The sequence below is a fragment of the Neopelma chrysocephalum genome, unplaced genomic scaffold (genome assembly GCF_003984885.1).
Source record: "Neopelma chrysocephalum unplaced genomic scaffold, ASM398488v2 Primary Assembly neopelma1_63, whole genome shotgun sequence".
Classification (NCBI taxonomy): Eukaryota; Metazoa; Chordata; class Aves; order Passeriformes; family Pipridae; genus Neopelma; species Neopelma chrysocephalum.
The window spans coordinates 15,803,409-15,825,684 of record NW_020897720.1 but is presented as its reverse complement, the minus strand read 5'-3'; the positions used below and the strand labels follow the sequence as shown (position 1 = coordinate 15,825,684).

The 22,276-nt window shown below is 37.2% G+C and overlaps 1 protein-coding gene and 1 long non-coding RNA gene across 4 annotated transcripts in view; one reads left to right on the top strand and one right to left on the bottom strand.

Moving 5' to 3' along the window:
• GABRG2 (gamma-aminobutyric acid type A receptor gamma2 subunit) overlaps positions 1–1,300 on the bottom strand; it is a 51,814-nt gene extending 50,514 nt beyond the window's left edge. The window contains exons 1-2 of one of the 3 annotated variants that reach the window (XM_027682945.1): positions 999–1,293; positions 318–577 (exon numbers count right to left, since the gene is read on the bottom strand). In XM_027682945.1, the coding sequence (XP_027538746.1) occupies positions 318–424 (107 nt within the window). In that variant the 5' untranslated portion in view covers positions 425–577; positions 999–1,293. Of the gene's footprint in view, positions 1–317 lie in introns of all 3 variants that reach the window. The other 2 variants (XM_027682946.1, XM_027682944.1) reach the window with 2 other exon arrangements.
• Positions 1,301–2,605: 1,305 nt separating this feature from the next.
• Positions 2,606–22,276, top strand: part of LOC113967394 — a 134,605-nt gene continuing 114,934 nt past the window's right edge. Inside the window, exon 1 of the long non-coding RNA XR_003534156.1 lies at positions 2,606–2,772. This is a non-coding gene — a long non-coding RNA (uncharacterized LOC113967394). The remainder of the gene's footprint in view (positions 2,773–22,276) is intronic.

Here is a 22,276-nt window from a genome sequence, read left to right as displayed (position 1 = left end):
TTAGAACTCCGTGCATTGGAGCAAGCAATTAATTCAAAGATAAAAGGCTTCATTAATATGGCACCAAATTCTATGAACACCCCGGCATGTACCACCATCATACACGCCCGCCGCTCCCCTCGCTGGCCATGTCAGAGCGACAATTGTAAGAGAAATAAAACATTGCAAGATCAGAGCTGCTAGGAGATAGATGAATGCAATGCCACTACCCAAACCTCCGGCATTCTCACCGCAGATCGGCAAATTTGCAAACAGATTCTTCACCCCCCAGCCCTCCTTCCCCCCACCCCCCAACAGAATCAGAAAGCACATCTTACCACTGGATGAGAGAGAGGAACAGGAGTGCCCACACCATCATTTTGAGAGAAAATGCAGGATTCAAGAATGCAGTGCTCCCCAGGCTTGTTGGATTTGGAGGAATCATCTCTATTCCAATCCCCCCACCCCCCCTCCCCAGCTTTTTCCCCCCTTTTCTCTTGGTTGCAGATGGATCCGTCCCCTTCTTTAATTTTTTTTTGGTAGTGGTTCTCCCCCCTCCCTACCAGGTCCCGTCAGTGGGATGAGACATTGCGCCCAGCTGCGGGAATTAATATGCAGGGGGACAGAAATTAGATCTGCACAAGCCCTTTGCAGATATAATCAGAAAACGTCAGCTCAGGCAGCAGGCAGCAGCTTCCAAATCTAGGGAAATAATATAATTGGGAGAAAAGGAAAAAAATAAAACCCAAACAAAAAGCCAGAATCACAGACATTCACAGAATAAAAACAGTCAAGGAAAGAAGCACATGCACATGCACGCATTTACGGAACCACTGACACACATGCAAGAAAAGCCAACGGAGCAAGAAAGAGTAAATGGAGAAAAAAAAAGAATGAAAGAATAAAGCAACGGAGCTTCTGCCTGAATGCAGATTAACTCTGAGGTCAAAGTGGAAATGATGCACTCTGCTGCAGCACAGATTAACACATGCGTGGTGTCAGCCGGGGTGCTTTTTAACCTTTGATTACACATATGCAGGCAGCCTGGATTTTCATTTTGGAGGCGAGAAGGATTTGGCAGGCATAAAAAAGGAGGTTGGAAAGAAAAGCTTGCCCTATGCTGCTGAGCATCCTCATTTTTCTAAACAGCCTGGAAATCGTGATTGCAAAGGAGGAAAAAAATGAAAGGATGGATGGGGGAGTGGAAAAGGGAGGGATGGTTGTTGCTAAGTGACACAGGAAATGGGGAAAGCAGTATTGGTGGAGTCAGTATGAATGAGGTGAATTAGTGTGTGATAGGATTAGGGGAAATATGCAAGGTTTTTCTCTCCCCTCCCCCTAATAAAATCAGACAGAGGAAACACTTCCTGTCCAGAGGGGAAACACTAGATGACCATAAAAGCTGACCTTTGCCAAATTTTGGAACCAGAATCCCAAGTTCTATTGTCCAGAATGCAATTTAGCAACCACTAGTGAAGTAAAAAATTCAAGGAATCTCATGATTTCCCAAAGTAAGAGCACCTCAGTTGAAAATAGGTACGTGGATCATGACCAACAATAACAAATTTTTTTACCTCCCCTATTTTTATTGCCTAAATCACAGCAAATATAGACAGCAACAAGCCTCCCCAATGCTGATTATGAACTGGTAGATTAATAGGCAAAGTTAATCATCAGAAACTGGGAGATGTGACCTGACACTGTTTCAGTTCAAAGCCCATCTTTCTAAAACTCAAGGGAGAAATAAAGAAATAATTATTCTGGAAAAAAAAAAAACCCTAAATGAAGAGGAAGTGAAATGTTTCCCATAGAATAAATGCATCAAAATTTCTCTCTGGACTGCGTCAAGTCTGAACCAAATCTGACACTTGGATCCTGCTCAAACCTTTTAATACCCAGGACAATCTGGTAGTTCCCAATGTCCAAATTCAAAATGACATTTATCCATCAGAAAAAGATAGTTACAGTAGTTGCTGTCTCAGAGTCTCTAAAAACATAGATCCAGCCTTCAGCCATTTTTTTCTATTTCCAAACACAAGATATTTAACTCCCAACAATAAGCAATAGATCAGTATTATTAGTTGAATGAAATACATCTTGGCCCTTGGATAGTTCTGTGATACATTGAGCCAATATCTTACACTGTCACTGTATCACTGTTTCCAAGCAAACTAATGTTACAAACCTGGTTCTTAATATTTCCAATCAGTGGTCCTATTCTTAATTAAATAATTTCCTCAACTTGTGAAATATAGCCACTTCAGTGATAGAAAGCTATAAAAAATATTCCAAATCTCTCTTTCTCTTGGTGTATATCTGTATATGTATATATGTATGTATGTATGTATGTTCAAATAGCAGCATTTGCTCGTGGTACACTTCATTACCTGTAAACATGGCATTTTTATGATTTTACTGCTGTAATCTCTCTCATCAGTTATCACCACATTCCTTTGAAGGATAAAAATGCTGTATATATTTTGATGAGGGAATCAAAATTGTTGACAGCTAAGAATTTGAACTGTGTAAATAGTTATTGTCTTAGCTGCAGCAACTGTGTCTGTTGTAGCATAGCAGCTTTACTCTGCACTTTATTTACTGAAATTTTGTTCTGTTAGCAGAATCTTCTTGTCTGAAAAGAGTTCCTGGACTTCCTACAAAATTGTTATGCACCTTCACTCCAGAGGTTCAGCTCATTAATCTTGTTAAGAGAAGCAAGGGATCTGCAGTAGAAGAAAAGCCTGCTGACATCAAATCTTCATAGGTTTTTCCAGGATTCACACCACATAGAGGGTATGTCAAAAGAATTAGACACTGTAATACTAATCCTTGACTGCTCAGATTTCACTAAGGTAGAGACCATTGATAATATTATTCCTGTAGGTATTTTATAAGCTGTACCTTCTATTCACATTGTTAATTGGGCGTCAGTGGGGTTTGATAGCCAAGAGTACTCTGAAGATTCTGTAGATTGTTCTGCATATTAAAACTTGCATCATCATATTATGATTAATTTTTCATCTCAGATGCATCTACTTTAATTTTTTTTAGCTGGATGCAACTGACATTTAGGCACCAACTTAGGTAGTGGGAGTTAGGATCTGCAGCCTCTGATGCAGTAAGTGGACCACACAGAGGCCAAGTCAAGTTTTTCAGTGCTCCTAGATAACATCATTTACATATCAAAATACTTGACTTTGGTACGTAAAACTTGTCCACCAATAATCAGGCAATACTAATTTTGACTGTAAGTATTTTGAAATGCAAAATTGTCCTTGCATTTCTTTGCAACCTCAGCCTGAAGAAAGAGAAAGCAACCCCAGGTTTTATGCTTAATGCATTTCAATATTACAATCTCTGGTTATGCTGATAACCCGCGCCAGGAACAACTTTGTTTATTTGTAGCAGATAGAACTGCCATAGAAAACAAAAATGGGACAGGCTGTTTTCTATCTGAACACACGTTGTCTTTGAAGCCACAGTGTTCTGCTTTCTGTGCCCACAAGCTCAGATCAGACACTGGTGTTTTGGAATTCCATCATAATAAATTATCACAAAGGACTCAATTTGCATGAGGACACTGCCCAGTGTGAAATGTTTTCCTGACACCTTTTGTGTGATAAACCAGTCCAACATAATAATTTGCCCCTGAGCACAAATGTGGTATTTTCACAACAAACTTCAAGTTTTTTATGTAAAAAAAGTCTTGTGAAGAATATTTAAACACAGAAGTGATTGTTCTAAAAACATGCATTCTTTATCAGACCAGAAAGATGTTTATAAATTTATCTTAGTATATTTTGGCATAAATCTTGTTGCTTACAAGAGGGTTCTCAGCTCCCATGATTTCCCTAGTTGTCTGTATGCTTAAGCTCAAAGAAAACATGGCTTTTTTACTCTAAAATAATTTTTTCCTATCTATCAAATATTAAATCACACATTAAAAAAGAAGAAAAAAGATATATGTGAACAAGCAAATGCAAAAATAAGTGTTATAAAAGATGGATAAAGTGAAAAAGAAGGACAATGTCAATGTCAATGTATTGCCACATTGTCTTTTATCACATGTTCCCATCTGGAAGTTCTTTCTGTTTCATCTTTTAATTCCTTGTGTTCCTTTAGACACAAGTGCTAATTTCACTCTCTCCAATGGTGTAAGATTTGGGTAGAGGGAGCTGTATTATGGGTCATGTTAAGGATGCTTTCTTAAAGACATAAGAAGGAAACATATAGGTAGTTAAATTCTCTGAGGTGATGATTTAGAAGACTAGTAATTACATATCTAGTAATGTTCTGGTGCTTAGAAAAACACATTAATTTTTTCAAATTATTTTTATCCTGAAATAATATATCGTAGTTATAAAAAAACCCAAAAAACCCAGAACTCTTTTGAACTGCATGAATCCACATATTTAAAAAACCAGCTTGTTTAAAGCTATATATAAATATATTTTTATAGCAGTAGTATTATAACATTGATAACATTTTGCTTTCCTTCATGATTCTCCTAGCATATTCTAGCCAGGGGTAAAAACCTTAATTAGTGAATTCCTGAGAAAACTAGCACCCAATATAAAACATTTCTTTGATGGAATTTTAGGATTTGATACAATCTCTTATTTTTTCCCATGACCTATCTTCTAATTTATATTAAAAAATCTATAATCTATCTATCTTCTAATCTATATTAAAAAATGGAAAAAACTCAAAATGAATTTGAAAAACTCCTAGAAGAAAGGTAGGTCATGGTTTTGTACATTTATTACTGTACATATGTATTTGTGGCTGTGTATGGGGGGAGTGTTTTCCTATTAGCTCATTATCTCACTGATAAAGAAAATTCTGTACTAGAGCAGGAACTGCCAGGTCTGAGCACTCACTGCCAAGTCAAGGGCCTGTGGGGGGACTTTTCATTTAGAAGACCCGGACACTCAGTTTTCTTTTAATCCATGTGCTCAAAATACAGCTAGTGTGTGAAGGAGTGGTATGGAGGTGGACTGAGCAAAAAGGACACTAGAATAAGTGCTAGACTAAAATCAGAGTTCGGAGATGACTCTTGCCTTCTTAATCGGTGTAAAATCTGGACCCTTCAGACAGCTTTTTAAATCAAGTCTGACAACATTATTGTGACTGTCCAAATGTATACATCCATATCAATACTAAGTAAATGAACTCAAAAGTATAGTGCATAATGTATCAAATATAGATCTCTCTCTATTTTGCCAAATGTAACTTAAATCTAATTATTAGTAGTTATTTAATTAGAACATAATCACTTCTTAAAATTGAGTCTCACTGCTACCTTTCCCTGGTAAATATTGGATGGAGTCAGACAAATTGCCTGTCATTGAGTAGAATATTGATGTCCTAGAATGGCAAATTAGGACTTAAGGTTTGTTCTATTATTTAACCAAAAAGGTGTGACTTAAGCATTGTTTCAGTCTTGTCTATTAGAAGTAAGATGATTCACTTAAACTGTCAGACTAAAAGAAAAAAAACCAAACTAAATAGGTGAGAATAATAATTCTTTCAAGAAAGCCATCAAACTAAAGCCAGCTTCCTAGAGGATTCAACCTGCTGTATTTTTTAAAAAGCCAAAATCTTGTGCTGCTTGGGAAATTATTTTTAAAATGAATTATTTTAAAGCTTAGCAGTAAAAAATTGGGACTTTCCTAAAATGGGTATACAGAGGTATTTCAGGATTTTATGCAAAGAGAATATTTTTTTGAAAGATTATCATCAGGTTCCATTCCAAACAATCACTTTCTGAGTATTTGACTTAAAAGAAAAAATTCTGGTAGCCTAACTACAACCAAAACACAAACCTAAAATAGTCTGTGTGCTTATGTGCTTTGATCTTGTGCTAGAACAGTAAGGAAAACAAGTTGTTGGCTAAGAGCTTTCTCACTGTACTTAGATTTACAAGCTCCTGCCAAAAACAGACACCAAATGCTATTTTGTGCAGTAAATATCTGAGATTCTGTTATCACAAAACTCTGTGAGGAAACTGCAAAACCCATCCTCCTGCCACTGACCTGACTGAGCTTTCTCATGCTGTAATGTTACCTGGAGGGGCCAGTTCCATGACATGTGAAGAAACCACTATACTAAGATAAGATACTTTCTGAGGAACACAATAATGCTTGTTTTCTGAATAGTTTTTTTAATGCTTAAGAAAAGTCTCTACTCTGCAAGAGTTTAAGACAAGCGTGATTTTGAGGAGTCATATATTAATATGTATTCATATGTATTAGTCTTCAGCTGGATTTCTTGTGCACAATATTTTATACAGTTTATTTTGTGTAAAGAGCTGAGATCAAAGCCCTGTGTTCAAACTACAGCTTTCCCCTATACACACCATGTGCTAAATCACTACGTTCAAGACCACTGGCTTTGAAACCAGCCCAGGAAGGCAGACTCTGCTTCAGCACTGGGCTGCAGAGGAAAGGAGGGTGCTGCTGTTGGCCACCTCTCAGTCCTGAGGTGAAGAGAGTGGGCTCATTTCTGGGGGAATCTTTATATGAAGGAAGAAGGAAACACTGTTCATATGATATGAACTGTGGGACGAGGTTAGATTTATTGTTCATAAATATGGTTATGACCAGTGGCACTTCAACCTATTTGCATGCTTTTTTTTTAAATTATTTTTCAGTACTTGCATGTAACTTGTAACTGCATATATTCTCTATTTAGCAATGAGACAGGAAGAAATACCATGTGTACAGAACCACCACTGAATATCAGAGGGAAAGACACAGTAGAAATTTGAGAAAAGAATACTTTTCAAAGAAAGGGTACTTTTCAAGAACTATGTTCTGGTATTTGAATATATTTGTATCGAAATGAAACCAAACAGGTCTTCTTGAAATCAGCTGTGAAACAGCACATTTGATGGACCAGTATGATTGCAAATATATTCTCATCTGTGTATACTCACATTTGGCAGGATTAATGTGTTCTGTAAATGATATGTTCATGTTCTAGGGCACTGTATATATCACAGAGAGCTATCAACAATCAGTTATTTCCTGCTGCCAATGGTCAGTTTGCCATTAAAAGCATTCACTATCACTCTATACTAAGGTATAGGGAGTGATAAAGTAAGGAATAGAGTCCTTTTTCTTTAGTTGTTCAATTCAATATTTTAATTTTCTATAAGGAGCATGATGTTTTATGCTTTTGGAAAATTAAAAATTTAAGAATTTTTCTTATTTATTCCTGCTAAAAAAAATAGTGTTCTTGAGGCTGTTAATTTAAACTGTGCACATCTAAAGTATTATTTTTATTCCCACATGAAGAACAAAAATTCTTATAGACCAGGAAAACACAGTTCATTCATTTATTAGTTTTCCCCAATCCGTAATGCAACGAGAACAACATCAGCACCAAATACGTGGTTTCTGCACGCTACAAATGCCTTGGCTATCTTAAAAGAGTGATTAGTTCTTTCAAAAAGAAGTGTCTTATGAGTTTTTCCACAAATAGATATATGTTTTTTGAAGACTAAAGTCTACAGATTCCTGACAAGAGGCCACAGGAAGCAGCTTGAAATGCCTGCTTAGGATAAAGCCCAAGCCGAAGTCTCACAAACTTTGATGAGAATTCAGTGTTTGACTGCTGTCTGTATCAGGGTTGTCTAAGTCCAGGGCTCTGCTTGAGGAGGTGCAGCCTTCTTTTCCATTAATGCAGGAAAAGGCTGCTACCTGACAGAAAGCAGTTCAGCCTCAAAATGTCACTTTTCACAATTTTAATCTCTGTTTTTTTCAGTAAAGATATTTTTACTGTTTCTGCTTTTCTCTCATACCAGGAAAGTGAGGTCTAAAAGTAAAAATGTGAGATTTAACAGTACAAGATTTTAATTTGTTCATCAGTGAATATTTTAAGACACCAGTCTCCAGGGTCTGTGTTGTAGCAAACACTCAGAGCATGATGCCACTCCTGTCAGACCCAGTGTTGTTGACTTTTTCTATTGTTGTTATCCCTTTTGTATAGAAAATGTGATTTGACAGACATTGTAGGTTTTCCAGTTTGGTTGGTGTTCAGTCATCCTGACTGGGCTTTGTGAACAAAGATTTGGGAAGGGCTCTACCCACACTTGTTATTGGTGTTCAGTAACACAGAGGCAAAAGCTCTGTATTTCCATGCCAGATTTGGTATTTTACATAATTTTAAGATCTATTTTGATCACTCATTATTTCCTATGACTGCAATATTCAAAGTCTGTTTCCATCAGCAATGCAGTATCTCCTTCCAAAGTAAATGTGAGGAAAGACTTGCAGCCATTTGTGTAAGAAGACATTTGGGCACAAAACTGGTTTTGTGCAGGTTGAGTAGAGCGGGAATGTCTCCATCAGGAATGGATCCAGAGTCCCCAGCTCTGGGCAGCCTTTGCTGGGAAAAACTTCCAGCCAGGCTCTCCAAGGGAATGTTATGTCCATTCTGTAGAATCATTACAAATGGGGTTTGATTCTTCCTCCAAAACATAAATGGAAGTAAAAGGCCATAAAGAATGTTTTTTTGACTCAGAAGGCAGGCAGCCCATTCTCTTTTGAAGGATCCATGTAGTGGATGCAAATGCACATTGGAAGTGATACCTGAGAAGAGTTTATGTGTGCTAGCAGGAATACACATTTTGACTCTGGATTTTTAATATTGTGCTATGACATTCTTATGGGAAAACTAAGGATATATGATCTAGTTCTAGAAAATTTTTCTCAGTCATTTTGAATGTTTTGCTTTTAGAATGCAGTTGGGTACTGAGTACTATTCATCAGATGTTTATTCTGAACTTTTTTATTACTAAATATAGTAATTTATGATCTTGATGATAGTATGAATAATATCCTTACTATATTCAATAAGGATCACCAGCCAGAAGCAGGAAGGGGTTGGACCTGGTAGGGAATCGGATTTGACCTTAAAAATAAAAGCAGATCTGAAAAAAATATGTTGAATTCCAGGACATTTAGAAAGAATGACCAGAAACCTCAAAAAATGTTGTCAAAGGAAACATGAGAAGAAGGGGTAGATGCAGTTTAATTTGAGAGGAATTATGACAAGTTTTCAAATAATTACTGGTGTAATGAGGCATGAATAGTTGGTATTTCTGTTTTGTAGGATGATAGAGATTAATCACAGCTTCTTAGATTAATTATCTTTGGTAAGTCAGAAAAATTTTCCCATGGTAGGAATCCCAGAGCACTGGAACAGTTTGCTGAGGTCAAATATCCATATGAGGTCTCTTCAGTGTTGCTTTCTATGACTGATAGGTAAGTGCCATAAGTTAAATAACAGGCTGAAGTTAAACAGAGAATTGTTCAGTTAAGCCTTTAAACACAAAAATAAAAAGGCATATCTATCTGTGAGCACTGATGGAAATTAATTAATTTAATAGGTAAAAGGGCAGTGAAAGAAGTTGATGCCACAAAATTAAAGGCATGCAATTTTCATTATTTGGATGAGAAAAAAATGGGGAAACCCACACATATAAAGAGTAATGAGAAATCAAGCATATGAGTTAAAAAGAAAATTTAGAAAAAGTAATGGGAAATTAGGAGTATTGCTTACAAGATCAAAAGAAAATGAAGGGGGAAAAAGTGATTTCCAAGGATATATAAGGTTCATAGCCTCTTTTCATCTCTTAAAGTCAGTTTTCTGTCATGGAAGTTCACTACTAAGCAATGACTGTCAGGAAAATATTCCTAAGAAAAACCTGAGCCTTATTACTTTTCATGTTTTTTGATCTTGTATCACTTACAACATACTCAGAACTGTAACTGCATTGAAAATCTCTTCAAATTGCTGGGACTACAAGAGACATGTCTTTTATTCCTCTTTTCTGTTTGCATATATAGTGTCCTCTTTTGCACCTCTAAGAGACATGGCCCATATACTAATAACAACAAACCAGGAGATCTGAATATCCCTTCTCTGCTGAATTGTAGATTGTGTGATCTCATATGCAGACAGATCCTAGCTTATGCATATGTTAACAGGTTTCTGTTTCAATGTTTTTCTATTTTAAATTTTCAAGAGTCCTAATGCCCCAAAATATGAACTTCCTAATACATTTGAAATGCTGAAGCATCAAGGGACAAGTGCAGAAGTGATGTAGTTCTATAGCATCCATTTATTCCACTTAGGAGTTCAAGTGGGTATTGAAAGAAACTGTGAAGGCTTATCCTCACTTCTTCACCCTTAACTGGCTACCACAGATTTTTTTCTTAGGTGACATTTTCATAGATGAAATGAGCTGCAGAAGCTGCTTTGAGACCATACAGTGACAGGAAGTTTAGAAATTGTAGAAATTTAGTATATGAGTCTTTTCAGCACTCTAAAGCTTTCAGAACTGGGACAGAGAACACAAAATCTCTCTAAAAACCTGTCATAGAGAAATGTAACTGCTCAGCAGGCTGAAACCTGAGGCCTGGGTGCATTGTTGGGATGTACTCAGGGACTCAGTGACAGGCAGGAAGGGACTGCATGAGGTCTGTCATCCAGCTCCTGCTCAAAAGCAGTGCCAGCACTGACTCAATTTAAAGCAGACATTGCTGTTCAGGTCTACAAAAGTTTCGAGGTTAGAGATTTCTCACAACCTCTCTGGGCAATTCATTCCAATCCTTAATTGTGCTCATAGGGAATTATTTTTTACCCCGCTTTGATTAACGACCCTTTTCTGTGGCACAGCCTTCTGAGCCCTCTCCACTGGGCCTCTGTGTTAGAGGTTATAGGAAAAACACAGAGAGGTGTGGTAAAGATCACAAGTTTGGATTCAAAACTGAAATTTCACAGATCTCAGTGGAGATATGGGAAATTGAAAATTCAAAATTTTATCTTTTTTTTTTAAAACTAGCCCTGAAATATTTTTTTTTTTTTCCATGTGGCATTTCTTTCTTTCCACTCTTAAAATAGATATGCTCACCCTACTGCCCAGTTTGGCTTTGAAGTAGCCAGGAGGGGAGAGGTGCAGCCACTCCAGCACTTGTGCATTGTTGAGACATGAAGGGATTTAAGCCACAGGTTACAGTGCACACTTTGGTTTTATGAGTGTAATATTCTTTCTGAATGTAACATCATTTTTTCAGTTAAACATTGTCCTTTTAAGCTGCTCCATTCAGCTGCATTTCCTAGGTGTTCATTCCAGCTGCTGCTGCACAGCAGGAATGGAACACGTGGACAGTTTTTTCTAGGGAGGCAAAATACTACTTAACACTGTTTAAAAGAGACAACAGATGGGGAGACTGTTTCTCAAAATAATCCTCCCTAATGGACATTGCAGTCACAATCCTGCAGAAAGAAGGAGGAGAAAAAATCTCTGCAGCATCTGTGAAAGGAAATGCTGAGAAAACAAATAAGTTGGGCTCTTTTAAACAGACAGGTGACTGCCCGGAGTTATTTATGCATAACAACATTTGTTTAGTTACTTCTTTCCATGTTGTTTAGGGATGGTTTAACTGAATCTTCAGGTGGGTTCTGTCAGATCACGTTTCTAACCCTGATTCTTTTACACTGCTTCAAAGTATGGACAGAAATTTGCTTAAGCAGCTGGGGAATTCTTGGCATCAGGATGCCAAAGGTGATGCCAGCCAAGTTGAGGCCACGTTTTTGGCCACTTATCCTTGTCCTTCTCACCAACATGGAAAGCAAATGTTGAAAGAGAAGATTCTCCCTTTTCATACTTGCAATGCCATCCATATATGCAAATATTTCTCATCACTTCTGTTCTCCTTTAGACAGTGAATAAACTATTCATCTGTAACACTTCACAAAGTTCTAGTGCTGTCCTCATACATTCTTTATTTTTTTAGTGTAATTAAACCATATTTTCTTTATTCTATTTGTTGATCTGGGCAGTGTCTCATACATTCCTTTGTAGTATCTAGAGGCTAATTATAATCCTTGTTCTGGGTTGTAACATTCATTACAACTGCTCTCTAACATTTCAGTTCTGTATTTATAAATAGCCAGTTTTCTCTTTTATCACAACTCTTTTTCAAAAGTCTTGCTATTTTCAGAATTTGCATATTCATTGTTTGATTGGGTCTATTAAATTGTATGGAAATAAACATGGATTTTCCCTGTAGCAAAATGTCACAGAATAAACTCCAGTACTGCTAAAATTGGTTAAACTAGGGGAATGAAAGAGAAAAAAAAAAAAGAGAGTGGGCTGGAAATAGGAATAAGAACAGATGGCCTAAGTTAACATTTTTAGATATTATATTACATAAAGTGGTAGGAGGAAAACTAAAAAGGTAAATAGTAACCTTTTTAATAGCAGAAGTGTTCTGTTGATACTCTCTCATCCAAGCTCATCTGGATAATGAAATAAATGGCCTTACCAAGTCTTAGTTATTCTTTGTGTATTGTACAGGTATGAAAACTGAAAACCACACTGCTAAATAGAACCAATTTCAACATTAAGTTGTTTAATTCATTGAGCTGGAATTGCAAGGATACCTACAACAATTATGAGTCTCTGTGGTTTTTTTAGTCTTTTGTATTTCTTTGAAAGAACACGTTTATTATTGTGTCTGATCGGCTCTGCACAGCTCATTTGCAAATTAAATTCACAGTAATACCCTTCAGAGACACTGCCACAATGTGTCTCCAGAGGAGTGGCTGTAGTTTCTGGCTTGAAGCTGTCTGCCACACTTCATGTGTGATTTCTCCAGTGCCTAAATCTTTCTTTAGGAGCTTGGTCACTACCCAGACTCTTATAACATTACCAAGAAACTTCCAGCTGAATTCCAGCAGCACTTTTATTGTGCAAAAAGAAAAACAGAGTAGATTCACTTGTGTATTTTTTGCAGAGAAAGATAATTCAACATAGTGGCTGGGAGAAGACAAAAGCTTTTTTATGTGTCATTACATAAAATGGAACCTGGGCAGATCGTCAGGGGATTTTTAACTTGTCGCTGGCATTATATTAGAACACAACTGCATATATAAGATTAAAGAATGTAGGTCATGTCTAAAAGTGTAAAGAGTCCCAGAGATGCAACGATTCTGAAGTGATCTGGGATAGTGGTTAATCATTCTATTTTGCCTGAGAAAGTTGCAATCCAAAATATCGAGGTATTTTGAAGTACTTGACTTTAGCCAACCTGTTAGGATTTATTCTTTTGGAATTATGCAATGCAGATTCCAATTTATTTAGGTAGAAGAGGCCTTAAACTGTTATAAAATAAATTGTTAAAGCTGAGGTTTTTTAATGTTAAAGGAGAAATCTCCCATATGTGACATTGTGAAAACACTCATCACCCATGTTCCAAACCGTTTCCCAGCAGGATTTGCAAGGAGGAGACTGGGAGCAGAACAAAAAATGTGCTATTTCTGCTGGCTTTTAGGAAGAGCAGGAGGAGAACTGATCACATGGCCAAACCAGGCAGAATCAGGGGTGTCAGGGGTCTCTGCTGACACCCCATAAAGGTCATACAGAAGCTGAATGACTGGGGTCAAGGGACACATCAAAATGTAGGGGCCTACATGTAAAATGAAAGCTCCTTTCAGGTCCTTGAATCCTTTTATGAGTCTGGAGAAATACACTGAAGATATAAATGAGAATAGAGGATGAAGAAAGGGAAAAATGAAAAGAAAAATTCTAAAATAAGCATTTACCTGCCAATGATTGAGCACTTTAGTGAACCCATTAAGACCCAAAACACGAGTTCCATCTTTAGATTGTAAACTTTGTATTGAAGTCAGATGTTCTTCGCTAATTTATTGCCTAACAAAGTTTTCCTACTTACTAATTTAAGACATCATCTCTCTCTATTCCTGTCTAGAACAATTTTTAGTACAAGTGTTAAACACCTTTCACTCACCCATTTGGTTTGGCTGCAGTGCATCTTTCCAATTAGGTAAGAGCTGAACAGCTGGTCAGAACCCAGCGGTAAATCTCTATATGACTGTACCCATTTCATATCAAAAATCAGATAGTTTCATTATATTCACCACTTTGAACAAAGTCATGCTCCCCTGCATTATAAATAGCCATTTTCCTTTGCCTTTTGATGTCTTTGCCTTTCCAAGAATATGTGATTTACAATATGATAGTCAAAATGTCATGGGAATGAAAGTTCTTCTGTGTGCAGCTATGCTGGGTCATGTTCATCTGTGAATTGAGAATGAATGCATAAATGATTTATTTATGTCATTTTATATTTTGTTTTGAATTATGTTCAGTATCATGCTCTTATATCTTCCAAGAAGTATTTTCAAATAGATAATGGATAATTAAATTTCATAATTTCTTAAGATAACACGATTTTAATGAGTGCTGTGAATAAGGCTCATCATTAACAGATTTAGCTGCCTGAAGAAACTACTTTTAGAAGCTTTCCCTGTACCAGGAAAAAAAAAATAATTTCCTCTGGATTCGCTACCATTTATGCCAGAAATATTTGTTTAAAAGCATAGGCAACCATTGAATAAGAGCATGATTCAGATAAAACATAGACAGAGGGCTTTATCTTGATAAAGTGTATAGAATTCATCGGTTCATTTAAGAGATACATTAAGGACTAAAATAAAGTACATTATAAAATACAACTGCACTATACTAAGATCAGAAAACCAGAGTGCAGTCAGAGCCTCACTTCAGCTGAACCTCTGGTGTTCCTAAGCCTTAGCACAGTAAGGGCGGGATTTTTCAGATTTTCAGGCAGTTTTTAGGTGTCTTCCACAGTATCCATAATCTTTCTTGTAGACTTTTCCTTGACCTACTTGCCTGCTCACAGAAGGCATCGTGCTGGGAAATTCAGTGTGAGAGCTACACTCGCACATGCACTCAGGGACTTTGCTGGGCTTACTGGAATTTAATTCTGCAATAAACTCTAAATTACTCCCTAAAACTTTTTTCTGAATATTCTATTGTCTCAAGGCCAGGCAAGAATCTGTAAAAAGAACATCATTCATTTTTGGGGGGATTTATGTTGCATCAGAGGCATCACAGGAAGAAAGAAGGAAATGAACCTTTAAAAGTATGCAACTCACTGCCTAAACTTAACCAAAGGTTTTTTCTCTCTTCAGCTTTTTGGAAAGCTTTTTTTTCTATACTCACTCTCCCTTTGTTGGACAATACTGTACTCTTTAGCAATGAAATATTTTTTCTTTATCAGTGCTCTGATAGGACTGATAGAACTGAAATGTATTTTCACATCTGACCTGATTTATTAGTCTTTGTGCTGAATTTATTTTATTTTATTCTTGATATAGCATTATTAAGACAAATATATGTATTTTATATATATATATATTTCAACTGTTCTTTTATGTACAGATGCTAACCTCCTAGAAGGCCATAATAATGGTAATGACTCATATGCAAGAAGGACAATTTCATTTCATTGCAAAATAATTATTATTTAGGCCAGTGGTAGAGGGGGCCAACTGAAGTCAAGAGAAGATCAGTAGTTTCCCCCTAGCAGTTGACAGCTGTAAATAACACTGTTCAATATAACTGGTAGTGATTGAAACGCTCCTGCAAGCTTAGCTCAGGTTGTGCTGAGCCAGCAGCGTGTGTGGGTCTCCCCGAGGCAGAAGGACACTTGTGCATGCACTGACCAAGCCTCAGGGCAAGGTGAACAGTGTCCCTTTCTGTTCCTGAGGCACCAGGGGCTGAGTTACAGAGGCCTTTCACTGGGCAGTCTCACAGAGGCACTGTGTGAATTGTGTTAGTTACTGAGGGTGCATTTGCTTTTCCAGAGGAGTGCTCCACTGCCAGAGACTGTTCAGATCATGAGACAAAAATGATATTTAATTTTATAAAATGTCTTCTAATTTAGGAGCCATGCACTCTAGTCTTTCGTTTTGATTAAGTTTCTTCCCCTTGATTGAGCAGACATCAAAACAAAACTGGTGCAGTAAAGCTGGGTCAAAAGGATGCCATGAAGGTTTCCAGTACTGAGTAGATTTGGTCCCTGTGTTTCTGGAAACTTTTCAGATTTTTGCTGTGTGCATATTCATCAGACAGCTGTTGGAGTCCTGAGTCTCTTCTCATGCCCAAATAACTCCTTTCTCCTTTCCTGTAGGCTTGCACTGACTCCAGGTAAATCATATGGCTGTAAATATATTTACCATGGGTTAAATTATTTGTAAACACAGTGACAACAAATGTGTGTAGCTCTGTACGTATTACCTGATGGTTAGGCTGTCTGCTACCAGCAAGAAAAGTGAGCCTAATGTACTGAGTCTGCATATTCTTGGATATTAATAGAACAGCACTGATAACATTTTACTTCCCTAGTTGCTTTTGAATTCCTACATGCATTTTATCTTTATTTTCACTCTCATATTTTTTATTTCCCTTGATAATAATTCAGGTTTATTAGAAATAGCTTCTTTTCCACTGTTTTGAAAATAAGGTTCAATAATGGAAACCAGGGAGACATGGATTAACCACAAGGATTTTTCATTTTGGACTGATATAGTGCAGCTCAGGAATAACCCAATTTTTTCCCATGCTTGCTTGCCGTTCTCACATGAACTCCATTAGAAATTATTTTGCAAATGGCTGATACTATGCAGGAGGGTAAGAATGTAAAGTTTCAAAATGTTTCAAAGTACATTAAATTAATCACAATTTTAAAAAGTTAGTAATTTCAATAAATATGCAGTTTATGGGTATTGGGAATAGAAATCAGGTACAGAAATTTTCATGACAGGTCATATTCTTTAAGAAAAAAAAATCTACCTGTTGGTAGGAATTACAGACCTCAGAATACTTTATAAGCCAAGTCTAACAATATTAACATGAAATATTCACAATTAATACAAGGGAACACATGAGTCAATATAAAACATTCATCTGTTAAATAATTTACGGTACTTTCTTTTCTTGTTCATCTATACCTTTTAGATTTGTTTGCCTTTTTTCAGCAATGAATGGAGTATTCCTTTGTATATTGGTTCTGTTAAAACTCTATAAAAAAGTGATAGTTTCAGTTTGGCTATCTAACAGAAAAGAAAATGTGAATTAGTGCAAATCTTCATATAGCCCAAAGGTTTCCTTTTTTTTTTTTGTTAAATTATTAAATACTTGAAGCAATAGCAAGGGAACAAAGAGCTAGATTCACAAATTGCCAAAAGCACAGGGAAGACCCTTCCTCTCTCTCCTCAGGAAAAGAGGGGGAAATAAAAAAAAAAAAAAGAAAGAAGTGAAAGGGGGATCTCAAGCTAAGGCACCTCCAAAAGCCCTCAAAGCAGTGCCCAGTGGGGTTCCTGCAGTGAGGGGCTCACTCACCATTGCCCTGGGTGATGTTCTTGATCAGGGTATGTTGTTTTAAGGAAGAACAGATCTGTAGTGTTGCCACCAGCCTCTTTGTTTCTAATCCCCAGCCTAAACCAGATAAAACTAGAAAAATTAACAGAACTTCATCTACTTGCTATGAAAGTAAATACCAGTTTATTATATTAATCAATAGAAAGAAAGATGTTCTACTTCCAGGCTTGATTCAAGACTAGCAGATGCAGGAAATAATGTACAAGTAGGTAGATAATTTAGGTGCTCCCTCTTCTACCACAGACTTCGCATGTCTCATTTCCCTGTCTGTAAACACAATTAAAAAGCATGTTTTTCTTTATTTTTTCAAAGTATCTTGTAAGATTTCAGAAAACAGTAACCAGTTCTTGATGTATACATGAACCACATGTGCCAGTTCTGTTCTCAGTCCTTAGTGCTCCTGTAATACAGATAATTAAATAGCAGGAATGTAAATCAGCTTAGGCTGTAAGTGCCATAGGAATCTTAGACAATCATTCAAGTATTCCTGCTGTGCATAGGATCACACTGGCTCTCTTTAGCTCAAAGTCAAGCTGGATCCCCTTCCTAAAGCTCTGACATCATGGCAGGAGTTACTGTATGCAGATTTGCCACTTCTAATCAACCCAGCATTTCCTCTATCAGTTTGGTTGCATTATTAAGTGACACTTACAAGTAATTTTGATGATTAAATGAGCTGTTCTTCACAACAAGCACGTAATTTTCTTTTTTCCATTAAGAATACAAATCAAGACATAATATTCTGTACTTGGCACATCTATGCCAGGGGCAAGAAAATTGATCTGGAGGTGTGCTTCCTTCTTTACCTGCTTCTTAAATGTTTCCATCACTTGTGGTATGTATTTCTTTGTGGTTCTATTTGATAGTGAGGAATTACCTTGCTCCCAGAGGCAATTCTGACAATAACTGTGAATAATTTTTTTTGCTAATCAGATGGGAAGAAAATGAAGGTGAATATGCTGATACAGTTGGTCTTATTGGTTTCTTTTGGAGTTGTCAACCACCATTGTGGTATCAGGTGTTATCTGAATTTTCTAAAATCTATTCTCCAGTCCTCATGCCAGCAAACAGCAGCATCATTCCTTTCACTCAGGCCTCCCATTCAGACACTTCTCACTCTAAATCTAAATGCCACTGAGTGTAAGGAAAGTCTGTCTCATTACCTTTCTTGTTCAATATGATTGAAGATATTAAGGAAACATAAGAGGCAATTGATATTATGACATCTTTAGTAAATCATTGTATGACTAATTTTAATTAAACACAAAATATATGGTCTCTTAACGCTCGTAGTGATAGGTATGTTAAGAAATGGCATCAACTCAGACTATGAAGGACATTTCAAGCTCAGATTTGTTTTCCTTTGATGCAAGAGGGTTGAATTTTACTTTCTGCAAATAAATGGCTTTAGCTGCTACAGTTATACGTTCTATTTATTAATTTGACAGGTGAGATTTAATCATAGATGGAAGGAAACCAGGGAACCATATTTACAGCTTCATCCATGTACATTTTATGATCTTTGAGCACTATATTCTATATTTTGTAGAGAGCTGGAAAGGCTGGAATTTTTGATTTTGAAAAAAGTTATTTCAGAGTCTCAAGATGTTTCTTACTAAAAAACCTCACACTGCAACACATGGAGTAACATTCTGGCCTTCTTTTCACAGGCAGGAGTTGGACTTAGGTTGCCCCTTTTCTCTCTGTCTGACCCCCCAGACACATCCTGCACTAACATTTCAAAAGGCAGTTGTGATCCTGGCAGCCAAAGGAACTGCCAGTTCCTGCCGGTGGCCAGAGAGCTGCCAGCCCCTCAGCTCAGGCATCCCTCAGGGAGGGTGGGTGGGATGGGCACTGCCAGGGGCAGCAGCCAAAGGGGCACAGTCTGCCAGTGGAGCTCTCCTAGGCCAGGAGTGCAGGAGGGAGGAATTGCAGCTTTACTGGGGCAACGTTGTGCACCCAAGGCAGCAATGCTCCCAGCCTGGTTAGGAATGAAAGAAAAGAAGTGTATCATGCTGTAAATACATAACATTTGATGAATTTAAGAAAACAAGTGATATACTCAAATTATCAGTGAGATTTTTTTTTTACATCAGACAATCCTGAATTATGTATGTCTGCATATCTTTACTCCTGTTTGTACACTTCAAATACTATATGTTTATTTTTCTGTTGCTTACCTAAGCTTTGTTGTTATTTAATTTTATTTATTTTGAAAAATATTTTAATTAATTATGTTTTATTTATTTTTATAATGTACTTTTATAATGTATTTTTATAATGTACACAGGCTTTTAGAAAACTCAAAAAGTGATGGAAGGAATTTCCAAAATGGAAAATACTGTCATACTCGTCAAAGAAAGTGTCTATCAATTCTAGGTGCTTTATGAAGTCCATGTCTTCAGAACTGACTAGTCAATATCTAAGTTCCTCAGTTCTTTTAAAATTTAGAGGAACATATACATATTAAAAATTTTGCTCTGTTGGCTGGAAACATAGTATTATTGTTCAAATGTCTAGAGCAGTATGTTGCTTGATTGTTCTTTTTGTAGCTCAATTTCAATTTTAGATTATGTTTAAAATTATCTGCTGTATTCTTGGTATCAACTGCTAAGCACATGATATTCTGGAAGCTGAAACTGCTAAACCTCTTATGCATATTTTTTCTAAATGTTATACCCAATTTTAGCACTGCTAACATTGTCATCTTACAATTATTTGGGGGCATACACAGCATGACCTGCAAATGATGTATCAGCAAAGGGTTTTCCCTCCTACAGGCTTCTATTCCAAATTCTTCATTAAATCAGAAGGTATGCAAAAGTTATTCTGAGCCACTAGCCCACCCACAACATGTCACTGTGGATTGCTGAAAAGTACTATTAAGAAATGAAGTTAAGATGGTGAAGGGGATGGGAGCCTTTGTTACATTTGTTGTGATGGAATTTGCAAGTGTTTCAGTTCTGTGAGTCAGTTAAAGCAAAAGAAAGCAAGAATGTCATATTTCAATCCCCAGCTCCCCCAAAGTAGTGTCATGAATTATTACATTGGCAGCTGCCTGATGGGCAGTGACTTACCTGAGGGATTAGATAGTTTGTTAAAAACCACATTCATTCCTTTCTACCAAATTTCTATTTAGAACAACTTGAGGATTTTCTGTCTTAATGTCTTTCTTCCTGTGGAGTCAGTGAGGAACTGAAGGAATGTGATGGATCCTTTTGCTCTGCCCTGGCCTCAGGCAGGAATTCCCAGGGGCAATTTGAGATTCTCCTAGATGGCAGGACAGTATTCATGGAATGCACAACAACTTTCCAGTTTTGGGTCATCAGGAGATATCCACCTGAGAATATGGAAAAGAGTTGAGCTGGACCTGGCTGGGACAAAATTCCATAGCACCCCATTCAGCATGTGATCCCAAGATCCCAAATTTGCAGTTCCCTAAGGAAAACGTTTCTGTGTGAGGACAGTTACAGTGTCCAGGGCACCGTGCGAGGGATGGAGGGAACCAAGAGGCTCTGGCTGACAACTGACCTTATTTTTGCCTCCTCCCAGCTTCCCTTGCCCTTTTTTTTGTAGTTTCACTGCTCTTATTGCAAATGTTTGCTTTAATTTCTAGGAAGTATGTAACCAGCACTATTAATTCCACAGACACCAGAGGTCTGATACAATGGTGTAGTAAAAGGTGGCAGTTTGGAAATTCTATGTAGCTGAAAATCGAAATCCTGGACTATGAAAACTGAAGAATTCTGTACAGCTGTGAAGGAATTGGCAAAACTCCTTAATTTTGATTGTTCCAGAGTTTACTCACAAGTTATTTCTTAAAAAAGCCACTCTTCAATAATGAATATTAGTGAGGTTTTCTAGCTGAATATTCTGAGGGTTCCATCCCTTTAACAAAGGGGTAGGGGACAGAAATAGAAATTTTTGTCACAGTGCTCTGAAACAAGTCCAGCCCACAAAAAGTTTAATTTCATCATATCCTATATAGCTTTTCTGTCTCTCAGAGATGTCCTTGTTGCCTGAATACTTGCCCAGCTGTACTGCACTCACATGATCGTTTGATTTTGAAAAGTGATGTACAAGGAAGGCAAATGTAGAGTTGGGTAATTAATTATTCTCTTCTTTAAAATGGCAGTTAATTTCTATTAACTGTTTGCTTTTTGATGCCACTCAGTAAGTAATACTTATTTTTCTTATAAAGAGGAGGAAGAGGGAAAAAAGTAAAATACTAAAATGATATCATCAGGATAAACCAAACAAAAATAACAACTAACAAAATAAGAAGGGAGGCTGAATAGTCAAGAGATAAGGCACATTAATGAAGAGGGTGTGCCTAACTGATTTAGAGCCAGTATTTAGAGCTGGGGAGGAAGGAAAATTAGAAATGTACCCTGATTTTATTTCATTGCATAATAAGGTCAATGAACAAAGTGATGCACTGGAAGTTACTTAGGAAATCTAAGAACTTGAGGCACTCAAAGCTCTTAAAGCTGACATGGTATCTTCCTGTTAAGGCAGAATCTGCCTTTTGTTTAGCACTGCTTTGAATTTGGGATTGAGATTTGACTTTAGGTCCCGAGTACTAACATAACATGGAAAAAAATAAAGAACTAGGAAAGTAACTACCTGCAACATTCACTGGGGCTCCAGTGCTCTAATAAATTGTATGTCCAGGTGGGATGTACTGTCTGCCACAGGAAAAACATTATATTTTTAAGTTTAAATCCATATTAAAGGAGATACAATCATCTATTAGACTATTCATCTGTTGAAATCAATATGAGCTGGACAACAGACTGGTACTGGGTATTTGGGGCCAATGTGATGCCTTCAGTCAGCAGGAATGTAATTGAAATCAGGCTCCTCAAGGCATAGACTGATAACCTGACTGGCAGCCCTGTCTTCTGAAGTCCAACCAGCAGAACTGGGGTGAAGCAGCCTGAGAGAGCTACTGCCCAGGGCTGGGGGGCACAGCCTGAGAGAGAGCTGCTGCCCAGGGCTGGGGGGCACAGACAC